This window comes from Limulus polyphemus, unplaced genomic scaffold (assembly GCF_000517525.1).
Source record: "Limulus polyphemus unplaced genomic scaffold, Limulus_polyphemus-2.1.2 Scaffold318, whole genome shotgun sequence".
NCBI classification, from domain to species: domain Eukaryota; kingdom Metazoa; phylum Arthropoda; class Merostomata; order Xiphosura; family Limulidae; genus Limulus; species Limulus polyphemus.
The window spans coordinates 369,157-382,137 of record NW_013665928.1 but is presented as its reverse complement, the minus strand read 5'-3'; the positions used below and the strand labels follow the sequence as shown (position 1 = coordinate 382,137).

General features: G+C 33.1%; 1 protein-coding gene across 2 annotated transcripts in view; it reads left to right on the top strand.

The window, feature by feature from the left end:
• LOC106457339 (patj homolog) overlaps window positions 1–8,328 on the top strand; it is a 241,897-nt gene extending 233,569 nt beyond the window's left edge. Inside the window, exon 13 of one of the 2 annotated variants that reach the window (XM_022383220.1) lies at window positions 7,720–8,328. In XM_022383220.1, the coding sequence (XP_022238928.1) occupies window positions 7,720–7,785 (66 nt within the window). In that variant the 3' untranslated portion in view covers window positions 7,786–8,328. The other variant, XM_022383221.1, reaches the window with a different exon arrangement.
• Window positions 8,329–12,981: the final 4,653 nt, after the last annotated feature.

Sequence of the window (12,981 nt, the reverse complement as noted above, 5' to 3'; positions counted from 1 at the left end):
CTATCATATATATTTCAACCAACTTGCATGGAATTTGATACAAATATACCTTCTTGCAGGTCCCAAGCAGTGATATAGATAGTTTTCGATTTTTCTGATGTCAAAATTGGCTATGCTGGGATTGTTAGCCTCTTTAATGTTAAGTTAAATTTATTGTTATTCTGCATTTTACACATTTAACTACGCAAACTCAATTCTTACTTATATTGAAATTATAAGAGCTCCGTATTATATCATTGTTTGTATATAGTACATACGTATTCATGTATTATATAAGCGAACTTAAATTATTGTTGGTTTTTAGACTCAGAAAATTTATTTTCATAATAAATATTAACCAGTACAAAATAAGTTTAACTTGGCATTGTATTAGCGTTTTCAAACAAACATGAGTTAGGACTAGCATATAATATTCACGCTACGTTACGGGGTTCAAAGGCTCCGTCATTATTCATAGAAACCCCAATATACTGATCAAGCCCCTACCTCATTCCCAATTTATTCTACAATAGGGGGTTCCTACCCGAACAATAAACCCTTAGGTCACCTACCTTTGGTTCCTTCAGCGCGTGTGAGAAGTTTGATCCCGCTAGTTTGTGAATGGAGGAATTAACACAGTTTCAAACATGGCACCGCCGGTATCTCGAAGGAGGCCATGAATACAAAATCTGAAAATCTACTCCTAGACTACATCATGTCTAGGTGGTCTTCGGGACACGTTTTAGCCCCCTTTGGTAGGGGTCTACGACACACAGATAAGCACGCCAATTGGAGCACTGTGAGAGGAATTCTAGGACAAACGAATTCACCAACACGAATTATTGTAGAATAGTAATGCACCTTTTCAAATGAGGTGAGGCTTCGTGATTCAGTACGTGCTTAAAATGGAAACGCAAGGTACGCAATGCGAAACACCAGAAAGTAACTCGAACAGAATACGAATTTTCTTTGCTGAGTATTTTCATCGTTATAACTGACTTCAAGGTCTGTGGGATCTAATTTAGACAACATTTGACCTCACCGTTACACATGTAGAAACTCAAAGTGCAAACAGAACGGCCCGGTATGGCCAGGTGGCTTGACTCGCAATTTGCGGATCGCGGGTTCGAATCCCAGTCCCACCAAACGCGTTCGCCCTTTAAGTTTGATGTTGAGGAATCAATCTTAAAATTTCAAGACAAGTTTATAAAGATGGGAATGTGTGGGATTATTAAAAAAGATCTATTTTGCTCTATGTGTTTTTCACACAATATGCACTATAATATAGCGTGTAACTGTTACTCAATTGAAATACTGACCTGTCTTAACGAGAAATTGTTGGTATTACTTATAAATGTTTGAATTATTAACGACTGATAATATTTGGATCATCATCCACCAAAACAATTAGATCTAATGCTAAGATATCTAAACCTATTTTTAGAAAATTCTTTCTCGAGGCATTTTAATTAGTTTCGTCCGGCTCGTACGAAAAAAGCATTTTGTTAGTTATCATGACTAAACCGATTAATCCAGTCATTTTTTTTAATCCAGATTACTTCGCTAACGCACGAACTCGTTGCAAGATCAGAACCATATGTGTAACTGAGTTTGCGCAAACCTTTCTTTCATACGGATGTATATTTAGAAAATTGAGGAACACGTTGTTGAAGCGATAAAATGTATCGAGGGAAAAAAAAACATTGTCAAAGACGTGTGTGAAATGTAAACATTCACCTAAGGTCATGTTATATGGTCCATTTATTCTACAGTTTATAGAAACTTCTGGTGTTTCCAGTTTGCCAACTTTTAACATACAATGTATTTTAGTGTCAATGAAGCAGCGGAATATATGGACTGGACTATTTGGCATGATTAATTATCGTACTTTTATCTCATGCCGCTGAAATATAGTGTTAATACGCCTTTGTGTCACGTCTTTCCCTTGCGTAGAAACATTTGCAAGTGGAATTTGACAAACACGGAGAAGCATCCATTCAGACATGTACTAAAAAAAGTGTTACTTCGTGTGTAAAGCTGTTTACATAAATTTCTCAAATATAAGGAAATGGAGCTAAATAGCTGAGAATAAGCATGACATTTCCCAGCTTTCGCTACTAATCGTCTTTATCATTATGTACACGGTTGTTGGCCATTTCAAGAACATACGGTGAAGGTGAGTGAATATAGATTAGAGAAAACTCGCCAGGAGGCTGTCTGTTGATAGTAATGACGCTATTAAAACAGGATTCACGTAAAATATGAACATACGTACAAACTGTGGTAGAAAAATATCAGATAATTATCAGCCAACAAATAATTGTACAACTTTGTTGGATATTGAATTAGCATTTGAGATATCTTCATAATTTTGTTCAAAACGTTGTTTTCAGTTATTTTTATAGTTTCAAAATCGGGGCAAGACTAAAAATGATGGCTTTCCAGCATAATACAATAAAACCAATAAGGCAAACCAAAAAGTAACACATAAGTATAAGGTTTGGCATTGCTTTTTTATATATTTTCTTCTTCATCTACATTTATTTGTTATCATTATCTTACTTAACACCACAACGCTAACCAGTAGAAACCAGTATCTTTACTAGTATTGTAATTTTATTTCCTTGTAAAGTTTTTAGGAAGTATTAATCCCTAAAGTTTGTTTGTTTTGAATTTCGCGCAAAGCTACACGAGGGCTATCTGCGCTAACCGTCCCTAATTTAGCAGTGTAAGACTAGAGGGAAGGCTGCTAGTCAGTACCACCCACCGCCAACTATTGAGCTACTATTTTACCAACGAATAATGGGATTGACCGTTACATTATTAACGTCCCCACGGCTGAAAGGGCGAGCACCCTAACCACCTGGCCATGCCGGGAAATCCCTAAAGTAAATCTGAACCATATTTTATTCGAAAATCCAAAATTGTAATACAGATATCACTGCAGATTCCGAGACTGTCGTCAGAAGTTATTGTTTTGTTCGTTATAGGGAAGTTCGATACTTCCCGTGTATAAGCCACATTTGAATAAAATTTCTTTTAAGTATATAAAATCGAAACAAATATCTGGTGCGTCAAAAAAACCAACAACATTTTCATATTGTTACCAGAGTTAAAAATTTCTAAAGACGTAAAAACCTTACGAAACCCTTTGATTCTATTTTAGTGTATTAACAAAAGTTAATTTTAAACATTTGAATTTTGTGGGAATGTTCCTTGAGCCACGTATTGGTTATCTTTTATGATCGTTAACATTTTTAGAATCACAAATTGTAAGATGATCATAAATCAAATATATCTCGAGAGTTCCCGTGTCTTTTAAAAGAGCTGCTTGAGATCTGTACTGTTATTATCGTATTTTTGGACGTAAATAATTTTAAACTTTATTCAAGTATTAATAAATATAAAATATGATCAGGTAGCTACAATGTTGTATCGTAAAAATAATACTTTGACCTTCCATTTTCATCTATATTAATATTGTAAATAACCTACTCTTTTTCTATTAAAACAGCGCAAAAAATAACCAAATAAATTATTGTACGAAGTTTTAACTGCTTTATATAGCAAGTGAGGACAAGTAAAGCTTTTATTATAGTTCTTGATAATTTTTGTACGAAGTTTTAAGCATTACATAGCAAGTGAGGACAAATAAAGCTTTTATTATAGTTCCTGATAATTTTTGTACGAAGTTTTAACTGCTTTACCTAGCAAGTGAGGACAAGTAAAGCTTTTATTATAGTTCCTGATAATTTTTGTACAAAGTTTTAACTGCTTTACATAGCAAGTGAGGACAAATAAAGCTTTTATTATAGTTCCTGATAATTTTTGTACGAAGTTTTAACTGCTTTACATAGCAAGTGAGGACAAGTAAAGCTTTTATTATAGTTCCTGATAATTTTTGCTTCATAAGACGATACAAATAACTCCATAATCGTCATTTCTGAGCGCAAAAAAAAAAGAACTGGCATAAGACTACAATAACATTTATGTGTACTAGCAATTTTATTAGGAAACATTCATAAAGAATCATAGAATCTTCAATAGCAGGTGTATTGCCCAGATAGACAGGGTTCCCTCGTAGCTTTGGGTCTAAATTGGAATTTCCTCTGACTGATGTCTCCATTAATGATGACAAATGACCCCATTTTTCATTTCTTGTGTTCCCCCTACGTTACAATAAGCGATTCTTTTGAAGGAAAGCTTGCAAGACTGAGGATATGAAGTTCTACGAAACGAATAAAAATGCCTTTATCTTCTGGTGGTACTGCTTATGGCAGCAATTGCAGGTTCTGAAGTACTCTTATAGGTAGGTATCAGCACAAACATGTTTGTCCTCATACAAAAGACGTTCAACGGATTATCGCAGTGAAAACTTGCACCATTGTCAACAATAGTGAACTGAATGTCAAACTTGTGCGTTTCCAAGTGTGAAACTTGTACATTTCCAAGTGTAACAAAAACCCTACTCGTTTTCTTTGTTACCATAGCAATAAAAACATCCATGTATAAAAACGTGGGGGGTTTAAAATATTTAATATTTTACCCCACGTGAAAGCATTTGGCAGACAGATATATGTGAACTATTATTCACAGTTGTGTTCTGACAAACGACGTAAGTCAGGTTGTGTAACTGGCGCACGTTTAACCTAGGAAAAACGAAAATGTACATAATTCATTTTACTATTACTTACTTACTGGGTAACATTTGTTAGCAATGTAACAACCAGGTATCAGTCAGACGTTCTTTACGGTACTTGCTAAATTCACGTGAGAAGGTAAATATTTTAACAAAGTGACTTCTATTTTCATTCATAGAGGACTGGTTCTTTTTTGTAATACTACAGTTTCTGAGTTTTTACCGTACGAGTTTCGATAACCACGTGTCCTACGGGATGCAAATCACGGACTTATAACCATATTTACCTAATATCTGTAGTAGCTGTTGAAATGTTCTTTGTCAACATGTTCCTCCGACTCTCCAAAACGTTTATTGTTATATTTTATTTCAAAGAAGCAATACCCTGAGCTGTGATGCAGTTGGCCTCATATGATCGTATTTTGGCCAGGTGGTTAGGGCGCTTGACTCGCAATCTGAGGGGCGCGGGAAACATTAAATACATAATAACAATCCGTAAAAATTAAAACATAGCTGTTAATCATAGCTGTTAAAGCATAGCTGTTAATCATAGCTGTTAAAGCATAGCTGTTAATCATAGCTGTTATAACATAGCTGTTAATCATAGCTGTTAAAGCATAGCTGTTAATCATAGCTGTTAAAGCATAGCTGTTAATCATGCTTTCTACTTTCATAAGAGATATCTTTAATATCATTTCTACTCTCAAGCCTCACTGTGTATTTACAAATTTATAGTATTTAAATAAAGTATCAACTATATTTTTTGGCTTAAGAGAGTTTAGTTTTACTTTGAAAATTTTTTTTACTTGATATAAATACGAAATCGAATAAAAATTAGCTATATTTCCAAACCAACATCAGTTTTCTAATTCTGTCAGTATGGTTAATGTACACATAAATATATAATATATGAAATCATTTATGGCAAACCATCCCGTTGAAGTAATGTTCTCTCAGAATGCTGAGAATTGTTCGAAAAATTTGAAAAAAAAATGTATTTAAAAATATGTTTTAAATTCATCAAGTGGGTGAAATATCTTGAACACAACATAGTCTAAAATAATACACCTCTATTAGCTACAACAAGACAATAACAAAAAAAACATGATTTGATAGAAGACATGAATTACTAGCGTTCATTTGTTTGGTTTGTTTTGAATTTCGCGCAAAGCTACACGTGGGCTATCTGCGCTAGTCGTCCCTGATTTAGCAGTGAAAGACTAGAGGGAAGGCAGCTACTCATCACCACCCACTACTACTATCTCACTATCTCTTTGGCTACCCTTATACCAACGAATAGTGCGATTGACCGTCACATTATAACGCCTCCACGGCTAAAAGGGCGAGCATGTTTGGTGGGAAGGGAATTCGAAGTTTTTTTTAATAGATGTTCTTGTTCATTTGTGTAAATCCTGACTATTTCCCTTTTCCCCCGATGGGACAGCGGTATGCCTACAAAGTTACACCACTCAAATCCGGGGTTCGATTCTCCGCGATGAACATAGTAGATAGCCCAATGAGGCTTGGCTTTGCTTTCAAATAGAAAAACTGTTTCAATGTATTTATAAAATTTTATAGTGCAGTAGCCTAACTCACGTCAATCAGTCAAAAACTATTTGAAACATAACTGCTATCAACTATTCATTTTAAATCGTTATATTTTTGTTATCTTCTAAAAAAAACTAAAATCCAGAAATTCAATACTCATTTTTGTCTTGTAAACCGGTTTATGACAGACAAGTCTTGAAATATCTCAAGGAAATACTTTTATATTATTAAAATAATCTTTAGTTATCAAGATATTTTTCGAAAGTTTACTATATTTTACTACTAGTCTGATCCCCAATAAAAGCTTTGCTCTTTAGTATCCATGTCAAAAAGTTGCTGACGTAATAGTTTTCCTTTTTTTTTTCACTGAGCGTCACTCTGTCTTTAGATATTTCTGTCAGTTAACATTAATAAGATAGGTCTAAGTTAGTCACTATATATCTATATAAGATAGGTCTAAGTTAGTCACTATATATCTATATGTTTGTGTAAAAACAGAGAACACAATATTAGGTAGATTCACCGTTGTTTATGTAATGGACAGAGAACACAATATTAAGTAGATTCACTGTGTTTCTGTAATCAACAGAGAACACAATATTAGGTAGGTTTACTATTGTTTATGTAATAAACAGAGAACACAATATTAGGTAGATTCACTGTTGTTTATGTAATAAACAGAGAACACAATATTAGGTAGATTCACTGTTGTTTATGTAATAAACAGAGAACACAATATTAAATAGATTCACTGTGTTTCTGTAATAAACAGAGAACACAATATTAGGTAGATTCACTGTGTTTGTGTAAAAAACAGCGAACACAGTATTAAGTAGATGCACTGTGTTTCTGTAATAAACAGAGAACACAATATTAAGTACATTCACTTTTGTTTATGTAATGGACAGAAAACATAATAGCACAAGGACTGGCCGTGACAAGTTGAGAAAATTAATACTTTTCTGCATGGTCGCATCACCAAAGTATACAATGGTTTGGAAAGAAAATTGATGTCATAGCTAAACCCAAAATATTCCTGAATTTGAAATGCTCAAAACGTAAGAATAAGATAGGTCTAAGTTAGTCACTATATATCTATAATGGACAGAGAACACAATATTAGATAGATTCACTGTGCTTCTGTACTAAACAGAGAACACAATATTAGGTAGATTCACTGTAGATTCACCGTTGTTTATGTTCTAATATTGTGTTCTCTATCTTTTAGACAAACACAATGAATCTACTTAATATTGTATTTTCTTTTTATTACTCAAACAGTGCTGAGTTCCTCCACATTCACGTCTGACTAGCTTCGTGATAGGAGATAAACGAAAACAAGAAATAATTCGTTAAGTAGGCGATTTTCTATGATCACTGACTTAGTGACTATGATCACTGATTTAGTCTCAGTAAAAGAAGATATGTGAATATACAATTGAAATGTATGAATAGATATGTTACTAATTCCATTTAATGATATGAAGTGATGAAACAATTAAATATTTTTTAAGAAGTTCAGAAAGTAAATTATGATTTTACAACAAATTCAGATGACACCGACTGACACAAGCTGCATTTCTGACCAATCAAGAAGATATTCTACAAACCTCCCATGAAGCAAGCTGCATTTTTTGTACAATCAAGATCTTCTATAAACCGGCCGTGAAATATGGTGCATTTCGGACCAATCAAGATCTTCTATAAACCGGCCGTGAAATATGGTGCATTTCGGACCAAGCAAGATCTTCTAGAAACCGGCCGTGAAATATGGTGCATTTCGGACCAATCAAGATCTTCTACAAACCAGCCGTGAAATATGATGTATTTCTGACCAACCAAGATCTTCTACAAACTTTTCTTACACAATGTGTCTTGTTAACTTGGAGCTTCACTCTAGGTAAACAAGTGACCCCTTACAGAGCTCTTCGGACACACAGCAGCTTCTTCACAGACGGCCAATCTTGTTACTGAAAACTGACGTTCAAGACCATTTGAAGATATTTAACTCTAGTTATGTAACAATCCTCGCTGATTTTACAGCCAATTATAGCAGCGCTGACTGTAAGTGATCTTCTAAAAAAAGATTCATGGTTTGTGAAGGCATGTGACGCTAAAAATCGGGTTTCGGAGGGAAGAGCACAGATAATCCATTATACAGCTTTGTGATTCACAACAAAGAAACTTTTATTACCGAGATATAAAAAATAACAAGAACTAAAATGAAGATGAACAATATTTATAATTCTATGTTAAAATACAGTATGTATTTATTGTGTTTTAATAGTATATACGTATATCTGTTGATGTCGTGGTGTAAGTAATGTGATACGCGTGTGTGTGTGTTTGTGGTATCTGTGTATGGATTTCTATACCTGTTTTAACGTACTGACGAACTTTAATCATTTAATTTTAAACACCATGTACCCGTATTTTTCAATGCACACTGATATTCACACTGTTCAATAATTCACACATAATAGTCTATAACGATATTATTGTTATCTCGTAAATGGAAGTATCATTTAACTTCATACGAAAGCGTTTTTTATGTAATCTAACTTAATACAAAGAGTTTTTAAGTAATCTAACTTAATAAGAAAAAGTATTTGATGCAATCTAACTTAATACGAAGATGTAGTTGATTCAATCTAACTTAATATGAAACAGTTTTTGATGCTATCTAACTTAATGCAAAGGAGTGTTTGATGCAATCTAACTTAATATGAAAATGTGTTTAATGAAGTTAACTTAATATGAAAATGTGTTTAATGCAAGGTAACTCAATATGAAAATGTATATCTAACTTAACATGAAAATGTGTTTAATGCAAGTTAACTTAATATGAAAATGTGTTTAATGCAATCTAATTTAATATGAAAATGTGTTTAATGCAATCTAATTTAATATGAAATGTGTTTAATGCAAGTTAACTTAATATGAAAATGTGTTTAAAGCAATCTAATTTAATATGAAAATGTGTTTAATGCAAGTTAACTTAATATTAAAAAGTGTTTAATGCAATCTAACTGAATATGAAAATGTGTTTAATGCAGTCTAATTTAATTTGAAAATGTGTTTAATGCAATCTAACTTAATATGAAACAGTTTCAATACTCTCTAACTTTGCCATTAGATTTAATACATAGACTTTGTTCACTTCGCAATAAATACTCGATTGATCATGGTATTAGATTTGGTATTGAAAATAAAAATAGAGGTTCCATACTTTAATTTTCACGTTACTCTTAACTTTCAAAAACTTATAACGATAAGAAATAAAATTTAGCCATATCGATCACTGAACAAAAAGGCATAGTGATGTATGTATATAGGATAAATATTTAATCTCACTCTCACTAGATGGCAATATTTAATCACTCGAAGAGGTAGATAAAACAGATATTTAAATTACTTTTTAACATATAATTATTAGTCAAAGTTTTTAATTTGTAAAGTAATGTTGTTATTGTGAGCGCAGTTAATTTATCAAGGCTCATTGCATTTTGAAAAAAACAAAACAGTTTAAAGAGGGTAAAACTCGGTATTAATGAATTATAAATTAAACTTCATTCATATTGAATACTTTTTATTCAATTATTCGTCCGGTGTCGCTTCGGGTGAGCAGTTCTGCCACTTCATTCAAAGATTATAAATATTAATAAATTTGCATTGAATAATTACCGTGTTTCTTTACAAAGTTTACATCTACAATTCTACTATCAGTATCCGTGGTTATGCAGAATGTTTAATCGAATTATGGGGAGTGTAACATCTATATTATTTACGTTATTATAATAATAACAGTAATTTTATGATTAAAAAAAATCGATAAATATATTGTCTTATAATTATTGGTTTCTTGTTATTTGATACTTATATTATAAGATTCGACCCCCAGTGGCACAGCGGTATATCTGCGGACTTACAGCGCTAGAATCCGGGTTTCGATACCCGTGGTGGGCAGAGCACAGATAGCCCATTGTGTAGCTTTGTGCTTGATTACAAACAAACAAACAAAATTATAAGGTTCTTATGCCAGAGGGTTTTATATTTTGTTTTTTAAGGGTTGAATGTTCAAGGATATAGAGTCTTGTATAATTAAGCTTCCTTTATCGGGATAGAAAAAATGTCAATTAACAGCACTTATCTTTATCAATAAATTTACTGGGCTGTGACATTTCTTTGCGTATAACTCTAAATACTACATAATTTTTGGGGCTTTATTCACTACAGAGAAACATGTGATATACAGTTACCCCATTCAGACCAAAAATGTTGAACAATCTAACACCACTTGATAATTCTAGTTATTACCTTAATATTTCTGTCTTAGTTTCTCAGGTTACGAAACTTTGATCTACCTTTTTATGGCAGTAACGACGTTTTAATTGGGGTTTTATAAACACGAAATTACTATCATCAATTTTATTTAGTTTCTTAGTTAATATCGCCATCTCGTGCAACGTTTCTAAACTAGCTCAGACAAACTGGTGTAAAGATCAGTAAGGTCCGGCATGGCCAGGTGGTTAGGGCGCTCGACTTACAATCTGTGGGTCGCGGGTTCGAATCCCCGTCCCACCAAACATGCTCGCCCTTTCAGCCGTGGGGGCGTTATAATGTGACGGTCAATCCCACTATTCGTTAGTAAAAGAGTAGCCCAAGAGTTGGCAGTGGGTGGTGATGACTAGCTTCCTTCCCTCTAGTCTTACATTGCCAAACTAGGGACGGCTAGCGCAGAGAGCCCTCGTGTAGCTTTGCGCGAAATTCAAAAACAAACAAACAAAGATCAGTAACACATTAATCCTCAATATTCAAATAATACAGTATTCATTTCATAGCACAAATACAAGCGATTTGCATATTTAATAAAACTCCTAGAAAGAATAACTGAAGTTTGTTTTCTTTAACTAGCTTGTAAAATTACAAAATAAAAGTTTTTTCCGCTGCATCCAAGAACGTCTTTCTGTTTCTGTTTTTTTTTCTTCAGTAGATATCCCAGTATGATTTATACATTGAACATACTTTGATAACGCTGCCACAATATATATACTGTATCTTAGTAACATAAAACGAAATGAGACTTCAGGTTTTAGAATCACTATTATTTGTTTACGAAGACTGGCTCGTAGATTACTTTTTGATACATGTAAACTATAAGAGGCGACAACTTACCAACATTATAATTTAACTATTTAATAGCGTCCTACAATAAATAATGTTATTCATGCTCTGTAAATAGGAAAATTCACATTTAAAAATAAAGAAGTCTAGAAGAAGAACTCCATACGTGTTTATGACTGTATAAGCACGAGGTCTGAAAATTCGATACTCAAGTTCTTTAAAATTAGCTCATTTTAACAGACGTATGATTGCAGTCAAGTATGACTATGCTTTCAGAATTTTTTAAGCATATAGATATGCAGAGGGCTAAAACATTGACTATTATGAACAGTTGTTATTAGAAATACACATAGTTGTAGTTAGGAGTACTCTATTTAAAATTATCATTGCTTATATATAACAACACACGTTACTTCACATTAGTTTATATTTCAAAATTGCTAGAATAGATGACCAGTTAATTAAGAGTTCGCTGTTCGAAACTAATCATCGTACTCCTGAACTCACCTTTTATTATACTCCAAAAATATCCCAATAGATGGAGCTAGGTTTAGTACTAAAAAAAATTTTTTTTTTTTTTACATAGTTGTTTGGTTGTCTGCACTCTCAGAAAGATGTCGATCGTATAAAAACAAATTTATGCTTTACTTACTCTCCATTCTGATGGCGGTAAATGTACGTTCAATGGTAAACAGGAAATGGAAATGCTGTTGTAACTTGGAAACGTGATTGTGAGATTTAGGCCCCGGTTTTTTCTTAATTATCTGTGTTTACAGCTTACACAATCTAACCTAGTTATACTGATTGTTTTTTTGTTTTTTTTAATATCTGTTCTAGCAAACTTTGGTATATCGGTTCACGAAAGTCATTAATACAAATTCAGTGCGTGCTTTTATTTGATTCTTTGAAAGATAATTAACCTTAATGTTTTGAACACTTCTTTCTGCTCATCTTACGATAAAATGTAGAAAGGTTAAAGTTTATGGTTGTTTGTAGTTAAGCACAAAGCTACATAATGGGCTATCTCTGCTCTGCCCACCACGGTACCGTAACCCGGTTTCTAGTGTTGTAAGTCCATAGACATACCGCTGTGCCACTGGGAGGAATGTTAAAAGAAAATATCAACCTTTCAAAATTCGAAGCTCGTCACCTGAATCAACATCTTAAACATGTTGATTGGTAATCTTAACAAGATTTTGATATGGCTAACAGAATAACAAACCAATGAACATTAACAGATTTGTTAGTTGGACATGTGAGATAAGGAACTGTAAGAGAAAGTTATTTATTTATAACTAACTGTAGTATCCGTCCGTTGGATGGGTGAAATAAAAGCTCGTTTCTAACAAAAGATAGGAAATTGTGCTCTTATTTTTGTTTCTTTACATAATAAACATTAAAAGTGAAATATAAATACAATAATACCGAAAAGAAAGACATACCATTTTCAAGAATTCTAACAATAGTGGTGACATAGTTCCTTCTAATGTCAAGGGATATACAACATTGGTAGTTTTTCCGAAATTAGATATGATATTAGAGGGGGGGATCCAACCCCCATGACCTTCTCATGTCAATCTGTACCGCTGTTTCAAGTTTGGTGCTGAATGATCAAGAAACGTGGAAACGTATAAGGAACAGATACACACCCACACATAGTGATGTTTATTTATATAAATTAAAATATATAA